Below are 18,655 nucleotides of genomic sequence, written 5' to 3' on the forward strand. Positions count from 1 at the left end.
TACCCATTTCAAACATTATTGTTTAATTTTTTCAGGATGTGCGCATGAAGGCACAGGCCATCCAGAAGCAGAATACTGCCCCCCACGTTTTGTCTCGTGGGGGTTATGATTATTTGGAGCAGAAGCTCCTGGCTGAGAAGACCAAGAAGAAGATGCAGGAAGCTGCACAGTCAGGAAGCCTTGATGGCGTCATCGACCCTCCATCCCCGGTCAGACGCCACGTGAAGTGGAAGATGGCCCGCACGAAGAAGACAGGGGAGATGACGACTGAGGCCGCAAAGGAAATCGCTGAGAAGATTGTAAGTCATGTTCAACTAACCATTACAATTATGTTTGAATATTTTGAGAATTCCATGTACCACTGTGTGTTTTCTGTGCAGGATTCGTTTGAGGAGCAGGCCACACAGGGATCGTTCGTCCCCCATGGACGTCAGGATGTTTTGGTCGCTGCTATTGGACGTCCAGAGCACCCTGGATGTGTCCGTGGTATTGGAGCCGGTGTCACCATCAAGCAATACTTTGGATCGGCTCCATGAACGTCCCGCAGTGCTTCCTCCCTGCCTCCTGACGAATTACACCAGCTGACTCAGCAGATTAGGGACCGGCTAGAGGAGTCCATCACAGAGAAAGTGACGAGGCAGGTCATGGCATCCTTTAGCCACCTTCAGTCACAGATGCAATCTCAGGGACTTGCAGTGCCTACTGAGCCTCTGGTTGGTCCTGGTCCCTCCGGTCCTCGAGTGAGCACAAAGGGGAGTTGTGTTGATCCCTCAGGAAACGATCCTGAGACCGGTGACTCTGACAGGTGCGGCTTGTACATAGAAGCAGATCCTGCCCGCCTGGTTGCCATCGGGAGAGTTTATGAGGGATCCACTGTTGTTCATAACACTCCTTTGTTGCTTGGCCAAGTAAAGGTGAGTGTGGAGGAGGTTAGAGATGCAGATGCTCTAGTTCCTGTACCCACTGATGAGGTTTCCTTAATGGGGCAGGCACTTCACACCTTCCTTGCTTGGCCGACACATCTGGTCAAGTCTTTATCACAGCAGGTACTTATTGTCCTTACTATATGTTTCTTCTTTTCAAATTAGGCTATTTAACTTTGTTTCATGAACAGGTAGCTGTGTCTCCGCCAAAACCACCTCCGAAGCCCGATTCGGAGGTCGATGATCCGCTTTATCTGATGACATTGACCATCCCAGAGCTTTTCTTGAGGCCTTATCAGGTTAGATGGGATGCCACCGTGTTCGGGGTCGTTAATCCAGATTTCCCCCTGTACATAAAGCACATAACCTCTTCGAAATCGCACACGGTGGTCAATGTCTCAGCATATCAGTGTTATAGTTGTGGATTCTGTAAGTCTTTATATAAAAGGCTTTTATTTACCTAAGTTATGGCTTTCAATTCATAAATATTTAACTTTGACTTAACATAAACAGGCATCTCACTGAAACATGTATGCGAGCGGGGAATTCTGATATCTATGGATTCCTCAAGCCTCAGTCCATTCAGAGGTCTGGGCAATCGCAGTTTGAATCTGAAAGTTACATAAAGAGTTGGATGCAGAGTTCACAACGCGATGTGTATCTTGGAGCCTACCTAAATGGGTAAGTCACAAAATAACAAAATTTAATTAATGTTTACTAATGTACTAACCCATTTTAGGTTCCACTGCAGTGGACATTGGCAGATGGTGGTCATCCTGCCCAAGGAACACTTAGTTGTCTGGTTTTGTTCTTTGCATAACAGGCCAGACAACTACCCTAAGGGGATTATTAATAGGTTAGTGTTCTTTTCAATACATTTGCATTGTAATACCTCAACGTACAACACCAGTTTTTAATTGTTACTCATATGGAACAGTGCTATCAAGGGTCTTGATGATGCTCCACAGCCTAAATCAAAGGCTCCTGCTAGGTGGATTGTCGCCAAGGTACGTCATTTACATAAAATTTCTACTTATATATATTTCTTTATGTGTCTGTACACTAGTTGTTTAATTAATATCCAATTTTCATTATGTATTTAGTGTAATAGACAAAAAGGAACTACTGAGTGCGGCTACTATGTCATGCACTGGATGTCCACCATCATTTTAGGAAGTTTTAGAAATAATTGGGAAGCGGTAAGTTTATTTCAAAGAAAATCGATTTATTTATAATTTGTATTACATTATTAACTTAATATGATTTATTTAATCATGCAGTATTTTAACGACCCTATACCATTGGAGCCCGAGAGATTAAAAGCATTGCGGATTCAGTGGGCATAGTTTTATCTCCGAGTTAGAGATCAGGCCTAGGATTTAGGGACATTTTTTAACATTTTTTACATTTTTTACATTTTCTATGTAACACGAACATTGAATTCATTTGTTGACTGTTCTTTATAATATATAAATCAATTATTTGATGTTTATTATCATTAAAACTGCTTGAAAGCAGAATAAAATGTTTACTTGCTGTGAATTGGGCCTCCTGAAATTGCATTTGACAGGTACAATTTTGGGTTTACTGTAAAAACAGAAAGTATATATAAAAAAATATATTTGAAAACAACATCGGTTATTAACAAAAACTGATGTTAATATCATAACCAACATCGGTTAGAATAGAAAACCGATGTTAACGTTTGTATATTAACATCGGTTTTTTGTGTATAACCAATGTCAGCGTTTGTATTTTAACATCGGTTATCTATGGATAACCGATGTCAACTATTGTACATTAACATCGATTAATTATAAATAACCGATGTGAATATTTGAATAGTAACATCGGTTATTTATAATTAACCAATGTTATACACAAAGAACTACACCAAATAAGTGTAAGCATCATCAACGTTGACATCGGTTTTCTAGAAAAACGGATGTTAAGGGCATACATTAACATCGGTTATTCTAGAAAACCGATGTTAAACTAACATATTAACATCGGTTTTACTGGAAAACCGATGTCAACGTTCATCATGCCTACACTTTTTTTGTTGTTGTTCATTGTGTTTAACATCGGGTATTTGGAGAACCGATGTTGTCATATGTATGTTAACATCGGTTCTCCAAAACCGATGTTAACATTCATACATTCAACATCGCCACTTTCAACATCGGTTTTAGAACCGATGTAGAATGTTCTAAATAACCGATGTTGAAAGTGTATTTTCTAATAGTGGTCTTAGCATCATTATGCGGGGGTAGCCACTGCTTCAACCCATTTAGAGACACAGTCAATAGCCACTAGTATATATTCATTGCCAAAAGACGAAGGGAAGGGACCTACAAAATCAATCCCCCAGCAAACAAATACCTCAACCTCCATAATATATTCATTGTCAGCTCCTATCTTGAACAAGTGTGGATCATCCCATATATAGAATTGAGCATCATGTAGAAATCTCTTCCTCTGCTGCCAATTTAAGTCCTTTGGGATGATTCTTGCAGCTTTGAAGTTGGCCATATCGGCAAACCAAGGTCTCTCACTCACCAAGAATAATGATTCATCACGGAATACATCTCTCACTTCAGCTTCTTTTGACGTGACTTCCCCATTCACCAATCTAGACAAATGGTCAGCTACAACGTTTTTCGATCCCTTTTTATCCCGAATCACCAAATCAAATTCTTGCAACAGCAAGATCCATCTTATCAATCTGGGTTTGGAATTAGCCTTGTTGAGAAAATATTTAATAGTTGCATGATTGGTGTAGATGATAACTCTTGAGCCTACCAAATAAGATATGAACTTTTCAAGTGTGTCATACCCTAAATTTGTCCGGGGACCATTGTTTGTTGGCATGCGACCTTCGTTTGACCACCTCAAAATGTTTAACACCCATCGTTGTGGAATCCGTAAAGTTCTAAGATGTTTCAGGAAGAAACCGGTCAAAATCATGAAAAGAGAGTGTATTTAGCAAAGTTAGGTGTGTGTAAATAAATTGTTACACTCTAATTTCATCTGAGGACCATTGTTGATCGCTTCGGAAGGCTTAACACTCATCGCGGTGGAATCCGTAAAGTTTTGTGAGATTTCAGAAAGAAAACAGCCAAAAACACAAAAATAGGGGTGGAACTTATCAAGAGAGGGGTGTAAATAGCAATTCAATTCTAGGCCCTTCCATAATATTTTGGAAGTTGGGTTGCTTAAGGAGGAAGCAACTGGGCGGCAAGCTCCTCCACGTTTTGTTGAAAAATTGTTTCCGGGGCTTCCGTGGCTTCCGTAATGCTTTTGTAAAATTTCTGAAAACCTTGGGTAAGCATATTTCACTTAATATTGGTGAAAGGGAAGAGAAAAAAAGATGAAAATCAAATCTGAAACACTTCCGTAAGGCTTTCGTAACTTTTCCGTAGAGTACGAAAAGTGGGGGTGAACTTAGTAATTGGGGTGCGCTTAGAAATCTTCTTCATGAAGTCTCTGGGCGGCAAGCACCTCCCCATTTTTGCTATAAATAAGGGAAGGGGGTCTATGTAAATTCATTTCGGGCCCCTTGGCTATGCATTTCAGCTGTTTTGGGTGAAAAAATGTGTTTTCGTGAAGAAAATCCAAGCCGAGGTGCTTCCGTAACGTTTCCAAGACGTTTCTGTAAGCGATTTTGTGGAAATTCTTCATCTTTCTTCATCGTTCTTCACCGTTCTTCGTTCGTTCTTCGTCGTTCTTCGGTCTTCAACCGGTAAGTTCCCGAAATCGAATCTTTCAATTCATTCTATGCACCCTTAGTGGTTCCTACTTGTTTTGTGTACTTTCACTTTCATTTTGCTTACTTTCAGTTTTCTTTTATTCCACTTTAATGAGCTTTTAACCATTTATTTAAGCTATTTTTTCACCTAATAAATGATAAAATGAATTTCAACTGATCATTTGTATTGTAATCTCGTTTAATCATTGTTAAAACAAAATCTAACTGATCGTTCACTTTGTAACCTCGGTTAAACAAAAAAAACAAAATAATAATAAAATAATCAAAATATCTTAAAAAAATAATAATCAAGAAAAATCAATCAGACGTTTTTCTTTGAAATTTTCCTTGAATTAATTGACTAATAACCAAAGTGAAACCAAGGCTAAAATCAACTCACAAATCAAGCTTTGTCCGCAAAAATCACTTGAAACCGTTTTAAGGTCCAACGCCTTAAATGGTCCTCTTTGCTTTTATCGGTTAACATCGACCGTTCAAAAGCATAAAATCAACACATAACTTTATCGCTTTTGCAAGAACTGCATAGGTTTGATTTCCTCATCACAATTGAAGATACGTAGGAGCAAAAGCCTCGCTTTTGTCGACCACCCCAAGAGATCGTTAATGGTCCAACGCCTTAACGTTTCTCTCCTTTCAAAACCAAAAGATTGTTAATGGTCCAATGCCTTAACGTTTCTCTCCTTTCCAAAAATCAAAAGATTGTTTAATGGTCCAACGCCTTAAACGACTTTTGTTCGGTTAAAATATATCTTGCGAAAAAAGATAAAAACAACTTAACCAACGTTTAGTTCTCAAAGAACTACGTAGGTCTGATTTCCTCATCGCAATTGAGGAATACGTAGGAGTGAGGGAAACACCCTTGTCGACCACAAAAAGATAAAAAATACAAAAAGGCATAAAAACATAAAAAAGGGAAAAATACATAATTTTGAAGTCATATTTGCACACTTGATTGAAGGCTGTCGTCCCTTGTGATGGGCACGTGGGGTGCTAATACCTTCCCCGTGCGTAAAAACAACTCCCGAACCTTTCACAATTAAAGTTCGTAGACCACACACTTCGGTTTTCCGACGTTTTCCTCGAATAAATGTTGGTGGCGACTCCACGCACCTTCTTCACTTGGAAGACGCACCTGTGAGCCTCGTGTCGCCCTCCCGCCGAAGGGTAGGTTGCAACAGTTGGCGACTCCACTGGAGACTATTTTTAGAGAGTTAGGCCTATTAATCTTTTGTGCAAAAGTTATGTTTTCCTTTTCATCAGTTTCCCTTTTCCTTTATGTTCTTGTATAAACTTCTTCGATGTTGTAAGCGTGTTTTAATGTATGCATGAGATAAATATGTATTCATTTGATGCACACAACACCAACACCTTTTTGCTTACATTTTTGTTCCTTTGAGTCAATGCATCATTGTTAACTAATGAAGGTCATGCGAACAATCTTTTCATCCCTATATGTCATGTAGGTGAATCCATTAACGGTAAAGGACGAAAGTTAATGATATGACAAATTTGTTACACTTTTTACACTTTCGAATACTAAAATTTTATTTTTAATCTTTCAAGAACGAATTTGTCATCGTCCTACTCTTTTAGGCACTAAAATAAATATTTATTCTTTTTTTATTTTATAAATATACTTTTTTATTTAACAAGATAATTAATTTTAAATAAAACTAAAACTTTTAAAATTTTTATCAAACGACTTTTAGTTTAAAAGAAACCTTCTATCTAAAAAAACATTAAAATTGACAAATGAATTCTTCTTATTTGTTTTGAAGTTCTTATTTTCAGCAATAACTTATAAGTAGCTTTTTAGGTAAAGAAAAAAGCTGGGTTCAGTAATATTATTAAGCAAAACACCTCTACCTTTTTGGCTGTTGCCTCCTGTTCACGGGGACAAGAGCAGTAAGTGAAAGTAACAGACGGACATGAAGAGCCTCAATTTGTGGCCGAACCCTAATGGAAGGATTTTGCCTCGCATTTCAACATGTCCAACACTCAACCTTGTCTATTCTGTTCCTCCTTCTCCTTCTTCAGTTCGATGCCATAGCTCTCCAACTCAATTGCCGCTCAGGTCACCTCTTCTTGCTTCACTTGTCATTTCATAAATATACATATAAACATACACATCATCTTCCCTCTATAAACACACTGGGTTAAAAATTTGACTCGTAATTATTATTGCCTCAGGTGCGCAGTGCTCGGTGCTGGATTCGCTGGCCTCTCAGTTGTTTGGCATTTGTTGAAGGTACACTCACTTATCCTGATTGGATAAACTTTTCCATAAACACTTATCAGAAGAAAATGAGAATGAAAAATGAAATAAATTTCTCCATAAGTTAAAATTAAAATTAGCTTAAAAATAACCTTTTAAAAGATTAATGTGAGAGAGTTTCTACAAATTAGAGAAACTCATTTTATTTTTTTCTTCTTATTTTATTCTCCTAAAAGTGCTTATGAATTACTAATATTAATGTGTGCCTGCTAATTTATGAAAACTTACACAGCATAATTGTCTGTCAGCAACTGATTTTATTTCATTTTCATTTTTTTTTTTGGTGAAAATCACTTTGCAGCAAAGTCCTAAGGAGTTGCAAATGAGAATTGATATATATGATGAAGTGGGTATTGGGGGTGGTGCTTCTGGAGTATCTGGGGGTCTTCTTCACCCTTATTCCCCTAAAGGTTTCTCATTTTCTTCTTGAAATGTATCCTTCTGTGGAGTGTGGATATAGTGGATTGTTGTTTTATATTGATTTTCTGTTATGTTGTGGTGTTGTCCTATGGAATCTACTGATGGATGAATGGTAATGTAGTTAAGCTTCTCTGGGAGGGTGCTCAGTGTTGGAAAGAGAGCATGAAGCTTTTGAGAGTTGCTGAAGAAGCTAGTGTCTCCAAAGACTGCAGAACTGGAGAATCTGCTGAAGATATGAAAGCTTTTGTAGCTCACAAAAGGTTCTTTAGTTTCTTTTCCTTTCAGAAACTGAATACTGTCCCTCCCCAACTCTTGCAAAATAGTTTTATGCGTCTTTTTCGAACACTTCATATTGCTGTTTTTTTTTTTCCATTTTTTTGCTCTGCATGGGAATCTTAGAGTTGCTTTACATTGCTGATGATCAGCTGACTTCAGGGGCATCTTAAGACCAGCAACAGATATGAAGAACATGATCAAATTGAATGATGTAACCTCTCTAATTTAATAGATTTTTGGAATATTGGTTAGTTGACTTGTGTTTCATATTGATATTCTGCCTCTTATGTGATTAGAATGTCAAGACTTGTCTTCCTAGCTGCAGAGTAGAAACACTTAATGACGAAGAGGCTCAAAGTCTTTTACCTGGTGTATGTTTACCATTCAACACTGCTTTCTATATGCCTGAAGCTCTAAATATCAATTCCCAACACTATCTTCAGGTTTGGATGACTCATGCAATTTTTTTCTATTGTTTAATCATATAGTGTATATCTTTTGCCTTTTCTTTTCTAGGTTAATTTCATTGTTTTTAATAATTACATTAGGCACTTTTCCAAGGTTGCAAAAATTTGGTGAAAGAATCCTCCACTCTTGAGTCTGGACACAAACAACTTAGTTTACACAAAAGATCTGTTCATAGACTTTCCGATTTTGAAGGTAATAATACATTGCTATTCTTTTGGTCTTCCATAGTTTTATTCAGTTGTTGCTGTTTGATTGTAAATATGCCAGTATGATTGTAAACTTGCCAAAGTTTTGTAATGTCTGGTAATGTCTGTCTCCTTTTGCTTTGTCCTTTAAATTAAGTGAATGTAACAATTTAAATTTAGCATTTTTATTCAATCAAATGTAGGTCAATGAGTAATGAGTAATCATAAATTATAAAAAGCTTGAATTCAGGACTTTCTGAAAAATCTTTTTTCTTCAACTATGCCAAACTCAAAACATTGGTATATATGAACTCATCAAATTAGACTATATTGGTAAATTAGTCAATCTGTAAGGAAAGAGGCTTTTAACATGAAGGAAAATTGTAGCTTAATATGGAGACAACTGTGAAGGGTGAATATGTAAATGCAGAAATGCCAAATCTGAAGGAGATTCCTATAATACAAGAAAAGTAGTGAAAGCTTTTACAGAGTAAGTTTAGGCAATATAAACTTATTTCAATATTTTTTAAATTAGTTAGTCTATCATTCCTCAAACAGGAGAACAAGGAATCTTAAATCACCCTATTCACTTTTGATTGTTTCATTTAGTATTATCATCAAGGTTGTCAAACTCTCAAGTTAACTTGTAGACTCTTATGGGTTTACAAGTTTAGGCAGAGAAAATGAGTTAACTCGCTGTCAAATTCTTTTCTGGATTCACTCAAGTAAACTTGTACAAATTCTCAAGTCAAGAAACAAGTTAACGAGTTTGAAATCAAATTTAACTTTTACCCCCCATTGACCACGGTGTCAATGTTTTACTATTATGGCTCAAATGGTGTGAAGAAATTAACTCCTTTTTGAAATGTTTTCACTTTAGGAACGTATGTTTTTATAAATTTATGTATGATTTGGCCATTTATGTAGTTTGATCTTATTTAGGACTAATGTACTATCATACATTATTATTGTGATTTGCTAGTTTGCTTTACTATTGAGTTGAAATATTGAATTATTGTTGAGATTTAAGAGTATTTTGTTTGCATATATGTCATTAATAGGTTTTTTAATACTATTTTTATAATAAGTTTATTTTTATGAGTCAAGTCTGTGGAAGCTCTACAAATTTACGTAGACTCTCAAGTTTGACAAACTTGATTGCCATTGTTACATACAATAGGCATTGTTGACCTGACCTGATTGGCTGGTTCTATGAAATTCCTTTTTGCATATTTGTCTGGAAGGTTTTTCTGTTTCAACTGTATAAATTGGCCAATGAAGGTTTTCACATTTCAATGTTATCCATACCAATGGCTTTGAAGTAACTTGTTTGCTAATTTTGTGGTAGCTTTAGATAAGTCATGACATGAGCTTACTATTGGCAGAGGGTTTCATTTGTTCTAGACTGATTTATATCTTTCATTTATCAGGGGAATATGACGCAGTCATCATATGCCTAGGTGCCAAGGTGAACATGCTTCCTGAGATCTCGGGGAGGCTTCCTTTAAGGACTTGTAGGGGTGTAATTGCACACCTGGAATTGCCTGATGATATGATGTAAGGTTTTAATGTTCTGCCTTGTATTTGCTTTCATCCTGAAAACTCTATAGTTTGGTATTTTGTTGTCTCATGACATGATTATTTATAGCTGTATTCTGCTTCAAGTGCATTATTTTCTAGGAATGAGCCTTCATAGCTTATGATTTGCCATTTAGATTGCTTCAAGATCATATCCCATTTACTTAAGAATTTTCTGACATTGTCTTCTAGCGGTTATCCCGAGAGTGGGCCGTCAATATTATCAGATGCATGGATTTCTGTTCAGGGTCCTCGTAGTCTGAAAGTGGGCTCAACTTGGGAGTGGAAATCCATTAATTCATTGCCAAATGTCTCAACTGACGAAGCTACGAAAGCTCTTCTGGAGCTTTTGCCAAAGGCATCTACCATTTATCCTGGAATAAAGGATTGGGTTTTCACTGGAGCAAGAGCTGGTCTGAGGGCAATGCCTCCACTCACCACCCTTGGATCACTTCCACTTTTGGGTTGTATAAATGATGTAATAGGCAGAAACCATACTTGTAGGTATTGGTTATTTGGAGGGTTAGGTTCAAGAGGATTGTTATACCATGCTTGGCTAGGTAATTTGATGGCACAAGCTGTGCTTTCCTGTAATGAAGAAGTCATTCCATCTGAGTTGACATCTTGGAAAGCCACTGAACCCAAAATTTAGCATTCAATTCTAAATACATTATGACAATGTTGAATTTAGAAGAGAAATTTTCCTGAGCTTTGAATCTTGTGTAGCTTTACTGTGATGCACAGGGAAAGCTACAAAAGATTGGTTTGTATATTCGTTGAATTATGAGTAGTGTTTGAAATTTCCAATGTGCTGTCAAGTGCTTCGGATATACTAATCCCTCCCCCGAAGCCCACCCCAAACAAAACAATAATTTTCAATACATGGAGATTGATTTATTTCTTGAGGGGTTTACTTTTTTAGATAGTGTAGAGTTATCTAGGAAACGCGGACTGACATGATGGGCATTGGGCATGATAAAAACAAATTTCAATAGGGGTGCCCTTGGATCCTTTCCAACTCGCAAATCCAATCAATTTAGGAAAAACAATTAAAAAATCTTGTTTGGTTTGCTTTATTGGTTTGCTTTGAGTTTCGTTTCTTGAAACCCGAATGGTTTGGTTTGACTCTTGGTTTGAAAGCCGTAAGAATCGAACCAAACCAATAAACCCGAACATTTTATTTTTTTACTTATTATTTATTAGAATTTTACCGTGCGAGACACTTGGTTTGAAAGCCGTAAGAATCGAACCAAACCAATAAACCCGAACATTTTATTTTTTTACTTATTATTTATTAGAATTTTACCGTGCGAGACACTTCTTATTAATCTTACTGAGATATTTTTTGTTTACTTTTAATATTTACCTTATTTGTTTTTTCTTACTACTATTGAAATGCTGCAATATTTTGCGTGTTAGAAAAAAAATGTGTTTTTAACACTTTTAAAATGGTTGTTTGGAAGGCTTTATTACGTGCTAGTTTTAATTTATAACTATATATAAATCTACACGATATCCGGATAGATTAAATTCTGAGAAAACGTTTAAAAATCATTATCATAATCTCAGAGCTAATTTTAATCATTGACTAACCGTTGACCGTTAAATTTTAAATATTGACTAAACTAGAAAGTTGATCAATATTTTCTTAAAAAATAAGAACTTAAAAGTAAGAAACACACTCTTTTACACTATACTCAAGTGCTCATTTAAATATTTGAGGCAAAATATAGCATTAATATAAGTTTTATGTGAAAATAATTTAAAATTCAAATTTTATTCTTTTTTAATTTATTATATTTTTATAATCTTATATATTATCTTTTAAAATATAACATGTAAGATTAAATTATATTTTCACATAAATTAAAATATGTATATTTGTATGTTTTATTTTATATATTATATTTATCTTTCAAAATAATGTGATTTAGTGACAATATTTTTCTATAATCTAATTCTTTTAAAAAAATTTGTACATGATTAAATAAAGTTAAATATAAATAAAAAAATACTATTATAATAAATAAAAATAATATATTAATATAGGTAAAAAATAGTCATTAAATCACATATAAATATTAAAAAGATAATAAAATACTGTCATTTTATGAAATTATAATTTATGTAAAAAATATACATTAAAGATTAAATTTATATTATATATTTACTTTATAAAATAATTTTTGAATAGTGTCATAAAAATACATAAGATTATAAAAATATAACAAATTAAAAAAAGAATAAAATGATTTAGCAGGGGAATGCATTTTTTTCAAGGAATTTAATTTTTGGTATTTTTATGAATCATTTGGTTGACTAAAACAGTGAGATTTCAAATTCGCTCCAAAAATATAGAATCTAAAATTCTTTTTCCAGAGATGCTCATTCTAAATCACGTTCTTGCTCGCGACTTTTTTTCGCTCAACACTCACATCTACGAGTGATCAAAGTTTTTACAGTCGACATCGACATCAGTTGCTTTTCACTGATGTTGGTTGAGGTTTTTTTTATTAGAATTTTTTTTATATGATGTCAACCAAAGCTATTTTTTTCCGATATCAGCTAAAATATTTTATAGATGATGTTGGTTAGGGTTATTTTCTCCCTGATGTCAGTCATGAGAATTTTTTGTTGACGTCAACCAAATATGTTTTTGGTCGTTGTCATCTAGGTTTTTTTAGTTGATGTTGACCAATGATTTTTTTTGCTGACGTTGGTTAGATTTTTTCTATTGACATCGGTCATGGCTAACTTTTGAGTAGACACGTGCTAAGGTTTTTTAGTCGACGTCAACAAGGTTTTTCTAGCCAACATCAACCAAAGTTATTTTTTAGCCAATATTGGCTAGGGTTATATTTTCAGTCGATGTTAGCTAGGGTGTTTTGACTGATGTCAACTAGATTTTCTTAGCCGACGTTGATTAGGATATTTTTGCTGACATCGACTAGGATTTTCTGGCTGACATCAGCCAAAGCTATTTCTTAACCACATTAGTTAAGTTTTTTTGTTGATGTAGGTTGGGGGGTTTTCTATTAACACCAGCTAGGTATTTTTGATCGATATCGGGTATGACTATTTTTAGTCGGCATCGACTATGATCTTACAGTTGACATCCACTAGAATTTTTTCGGTCGACATCGGTCAAAGCTATTTTTTAGCCAACATCAGCCATTTTATAGCTGATGTTAGGTAGGGTTTTTTGTCTGACATTGGTCAGGGCTATTTCTTAGCCAACTTCAACTAGGGATTTTTCGCTCAACGTTGACCAGTGATGTTTTTCGGTCGACATCGATTAGAGCTATTTTTTAGCTAACATCAGCCAAGACTATTTTATAGCCGATGTTGGGTAGGGTTTTTTGTTTGACACTGGTGAGGGCTATTTCTTAGCCAACTTCGACTAGGGGATTTTTCGCTCAACGTTGACCAATGATGTTTTTCGGTTGACATCAGGTAGGTTTTATTGGTCGGCATCGACCAAGCTATTTTTTAGCCGATATTACGTAGATTATTTTGTCAACACCTACTAGGATTTTTTAGGCCAACGTTGGCTGAAAATAGACTTGGTCAATGTCGTTCAAAAAGACACTAGTCGGTGTTGGCCAAACAAACCCTAGCCGCGTTGGTAAAAAAACCTAGTGAACATCAGCTGAAAATAGACTCAACCAGCGTGAGCCGAAAAATAGTCTCGACTGACATTAACTGACAAATATTCCCGACATACTTTGACAAAAAAACCATAAAATTATTCAGTAAAATATTACGTCAGCTGAGCAAACATAATATTTTACTGAATAACTTAAATACAAATATTAATTTTTAGTCATTGACAACATTTTTACAAGAGTCGCCTGCAGTCATCTACTAGACCATGAAATAGGTCCCTGCCACTTGAGTCTCTCGTCTTCCCGCACTGAAACAGTGGTAAATTATTAGTTTCAAACTGAGCACAACAAGCATAGCTCATTCACCTTAATAATCGCCCATCTGAAAGCACAGGCATCTGCTTCTCTAACTTCCACTACAGAATCTGTGGAAAACGTGCTGCCAGAACATCATGACCTTGGTGGTCCTGGGCTATCAAACCCAGCCCTGTTCCCACTTGCTTCCTGATTGAGACATCAAAGTTAATCTTGCACGAATCATCTTATGGTGCCTTCCACCTTTCTTCGTCAACTGCATGTGAGGATATATCAGGATTTGCAGTATCTTTCTTCCACAAATTACTATGCATCTTGTTAAGAATCTGATCAAATCACCTTGGATTTGCAGTATCTTTCTCCTCACGGGAAGGATATTGGAACATGCCCTTCATTAGGGTTGATCGAATGAAATTCTAAATAGGATGTTTGATCTTATTTTATTTCTTTGAATTAAGTATGATAATACATCTTGGTAAAGTTGAAAGTATAGGATCAACAAATTGGCACGTCCGGCGTTACAAAAGGGACCAAAAAAATAAAAATAAAAATTTTATTCATTTAATAAATTTTTATATTATTTTTGTTATTTTATAATTAACTAGCTTGAAAATATTATTTCATTTCATGTCTTTTTTTATTTTTTTTTAAAGATGTGACATGTGATTAAAAAGTTTTATTAGGTTGATTGTTAGTTTCTTTTTTATCAATATAGATTTATATAATTTAAATTTATTTTAAAATTTGTATTTTTCCTTAACCATAGATGTCTCTATATGAAACAAAATCATATATGAAATGGCCACACACTAAATTCACAATTTAATATAAAAATTAATAATATTAATTTATAATAATTAATTTGTATAATATATCGTCATGATATTAAATTATAATGTGGTATATTATTAATTTTTAGTTTTATTTAATTATTATAAATATTATAATTGTGTCAAAATTAAGTATTTTATTAAATTTAAAGTTATCATTATTTAATAAATATTCTATAAAACTTAATATTATCATTATTGAATAAAATAAAGCTTAAAATCACAGCATTTCTTTAGAATAACTAGCAAACAATTAACTCCCTCCTCGTGCTCATTCTATACTTCAACCCCCTTTTGCTGAAACGATGTAACCTACTTTCCCTCTCTTCAACAGTGACGCCCTATTTGCCACTTTTGCCGACGACATTTCCAGCAACATTCAGCCCTCGCATCTACTCCGACGTCTACTCCGAGAGCGAGAAATTCGTCACCTACTGATAAGAGATAAGATAGTTCTAGGGAAAGAAGATTAACCGAAGAACTAGGATGAACAAGGAACCTTGAAGGAAAAAAGGTTCCGAGAAGTCTTATTGAATTAGATCAAAGATACAGAGGAGAATGTTTACAAGTAATGGAATGAATGCATCAGAAGAATGAATTGGCTATACAAAGTTGTTATTATCAACTTTTTCTCAATAGAAAATGGTACTAACTAATTAACCAATCCAAGGCTCCCTTAGTGACAGACATGTGTCCTTCAGCAACTGCATGACACGTGGATCCTTGAGCTTTGCTCTATATCAATCCCACCCCCTCAAAACTATCCTTGTCCTCAAGGATGAAAAGAAGGAAACCATTTCCTGAGATCATAGTAGAACTCCCATGTGGAATCCTCAGGCAAGTGATGTTTCCACTTGACTAAAACCTTGGTCACAACTTGTCCTCTTCTCCAAACCATCATCTGATCCAAAATGGCATCTGGTTCTTTAAGACTGGAACTGTCAACAGAAAAATCCGAAAGTGTAAGACTTGAATCAGCAACAGTGACATGTCACTTCACTGGGAAACATGAAACACATTTTTTATGCGAGAGAAGAAGTAGGAAAAGCAAGCTTATAAGCAACAACACCCACACGATCAACCACTTGAAAGGGACCAATGTATGTAGGACTAAGCTTAGCATTGGCCCTTTGTGCAACAGAAACTTGTCTGTAAGAATGAAGCTTAACAAAAACAAGGTCACCAATGGCAAAGTGTCTTTTAGATCCATGCTTATCAGCAAGTTGCTTCATACAATTCTGAGCTTGCTGTAAATGAAACTTCAGAACTCTAAGCATTTCCTCCCTCTTGCTAAGGCTTCGATCCACCAAAGCAACCTTGGATTCACCAGGAAGGTAAGGCAATGAAATGGGAGGAGGCCAGTTGATATAGCTCCAAGTGGAGCTTGTAGGCCTTGGATCTTCTTCATCAATGCAAAAAAGATGATTGGAGACACCACTTCAAGGAGAAGATGAGTCAAGAAGAAGCTCACCACCATAGGAAGCCATGGATAAGAGCTTGAAGGTAGGAGAAGATGAGTTGAGGGAGAGGGAGAGAAGTAGCATGAAATTTTGTGCCACAAATGAAGTCTGAACTTTGAAATGTAATTTTCAAACGATCAAAGTTGAAAAAATGCACACACAAGGCCTCTATTTATAGCCTAAGTGTCACAAAAAATTGGAGGGTAATTTTAATTTCTATTCAAATTTCACTTGAATTTGAATTGGTAGGGCCAAATTTAGAGCCAAAATTTCTTATGATTGTGTCTATTGTGAATTTGAGTTTTGGTGATTGAATTGCTGACCGAAATTTTGATCCTAAGTGTATATTGAACTCCTAAAATTGTGGTAAACAATCCTAGAGAGTTTAACATACAAAGGAAAGTTGAAAGTAAGCCTAAGGAAATCAACGTACCATGCTTAACAAATTCGAAGCCTGAAATTGCTGGTGCTGGCAGCTTGAACATACGAGCTTGTAAAAATTACCGGGAATTGGTCACTACGAATTTGGAGCTGAAAGTATTCATAAATTTTCTAGATATCTTAAAAAAAATTGAAAAAAAGAAACAAGTGATTTGGATAAGAGGAAAAATAATAAAAATCATACAAGTTGGCGAAAAAAATCAGTGTCCAGGAAAAATAAAAAAAAGGAAAGGGAAGTGTGCTTGTTGTTTTGGCTCAAAATTTGCTCTACAATTAGTGCTTATTTTAGACCGATCTTAGTTCTACAATTTCAATTGAAAAGTAATGTGAAAACAAGTGCCAAAACTAGAGGTTTCTTGAGTCTTTTTTTTATAGGTTTTTTTTACTATACTCTAGAACCATTCTAGGTTTCTCTTTGAGTCCTAGCTTTCTTTTATGTGCTTTTTATTGCTTGAAAATTTGTCTTGTTAAAACTCTATTGGTTTAGCTTTTATTTCATTTTTTGGTCATCCCTTGAAGAATTGGAAAGGAGGATTAGTGCCATCCCTTGAAGAATTTGAGTCAAGAAGTATTATATTGCAACCTACCTCACGACAGGACGACGAAGGCCAAATAGATAAGCCAAAGCGTTTGTCTCCAAGGGTGAAAATGAGCGGAGTCGCCACCAATGTTTATTCAAGGAAAACATTAGAAAAACCCAAAAGGGGTCTGTGAATTTTGAAAATAAGGGTTCGGGAGTTGTTTACGCGTGGGGAAGGTATTTGCACCCCACGCGCCCGTCACAAGGGACGACAACCTTTAATCGAGTGTGCACAACGTGACTTCAAAATTATTTATTTTCCCTTTTTTCTTTTTTTCTTTTTGGGGTCGACAAGGGAGTTGCCATTGCTCCTACGTATCCTCAGGTGCGATGAGGAATTCAGAACTATGTAGTTCTTTAAGTCTGAATGTTTTGTGTGTTAAATTGATTTTATGTTTTTTGAAAGATTTATTTTAATCGTGAAAAAAATTCATTTAAGGAGTTGGACCTTGAAAGATTGCTTTAAATTTTGAAAAGCGAAGAGAATTGTTAAGGCATTGGACCTTGAAGCAATCTTTTAAATTTTGAAAAACAGAGAGAATCGTTAAGGCGTTGAACCTTGAAACGATCTCAAGTGATATTTGATAAAAAAAGAAGTTTGATTGTGAATTTATTTTATCTTGGTTTTGTTTATTAATTTCCAATCTATTTAAAGACAATTTTACTTCACTAGTGATCGGTTAAGATTGAACTTTACAAAGAAAAAGAGATTGACGATGATAGATGGAGAAGATGAATGTGCGCAAAACAACAAAGGGGGACCCCTAAGGGTGCATATATCACATTCAAATCTTAAAAACAAAACTAACCGACGGTCGCACGAAGAACACCGAACAAGGGACAATGTAGGGATTGGTCACAGCCGTGATTCGGCAGCACCTCGACTTCATTTCCTCTTCTTTCTTCTTCTTCTTTCTCTCTTTTCTCAATTCTCTCCACTTCTGAGCCTTGGAACCCTTTAAAACACCCTTCGTTTCCACAATTTCCATATTTCCAACGCACTGAATTTCGTTAATTCTGTTATTTTTGAATTTCTATTAATTCTGTTATTTCTATAAATATGTTACTTTTACCATTCTTTTACTTTCAATTAGTTAAACCAAAACCAAAAGACATTCGATTAAATTTGTACATAACTATTAAACTGATAACCTTTATCCTAATGAATTAAGTAACTGAAGTCCCTGTGGAGACAAACTCTTATATAAATGCGAAACCTACAATGACAATAGGTACGCTTGCCAAAAGTCTTAACAAGTTTCTGTTGTCGTTGTCGGGGACCCGAGTCATCCACTTAGTTCTTTTGGATTTAGAATTTCAGTTTGATAGGCTAATTTGCTTTGTAAATTTATTTTGATTTTTGTATAAACTTTATGGTGGAACTATAAGCTTTTCATACCAAGCTCGAGGAGCTTGTTTTAGTCCACATAAGACTTTATTTAGTTTGAAAACACGATGAGGAAAAATATTACTTTCAAACCTAGGGGGTTGTTCTACATAAAGTTCCTCTTGGATGAGTCCATTCAAAAA

At 35.3% G+C, this 18,655-nt stretch overlaps 1 protein-coding gene across 1 annotated transcript; it reads left to right on the forward strand.

Annotated features, from left to right (window-relative positions):
* The first annotated feature begins 6,520 nt into the window (after positions 1-6,520).
* LOC100780699 (putative thiamine biosynthesis oxidoreductase ThiO) lies at positions 6,521-10,584 on the forward strand. The gene is made up of 9 exons (XM_003546572.5): positions 6,521-6,766; positions 6,883-6,940; positions 7,269-7,377; positions 7,509-7,647; positions 7,823-7,874; positions 7,960-8,106; positions 8,212-8,323; positions 9,747-9,873; positions 10,087-10,584. Exons 1-9 carry the CDS (start codon positions 6,621-6,623, stop codon positions 10,544-10,546), a joined length of 1,350 nt encoding a protein of 449 aa, XP_003546620.1. The 5' UTR covers positions 6,521-6,620; the 3' UTR covers positions 10,547-10,584.
* The last annotated feature ends 8,071 nt before the right edge of the window (positions 10,585-18,655 follow it).

Source organism: Glycine max, chromosome 15, assembly GCF_000004515.6.
Source record: "Glycine max cultivar Williams 82 chromosome 15, Glycine_max_v4.0, whole genome shotgun sequence".
Taxonomy (NCBI): domain Eukaryota; kingdom Viridiplantae; phylum Streptophyta; class Magnoliopsida; order Fabales; family Fabaceae; genus Glycine; species Glycine max.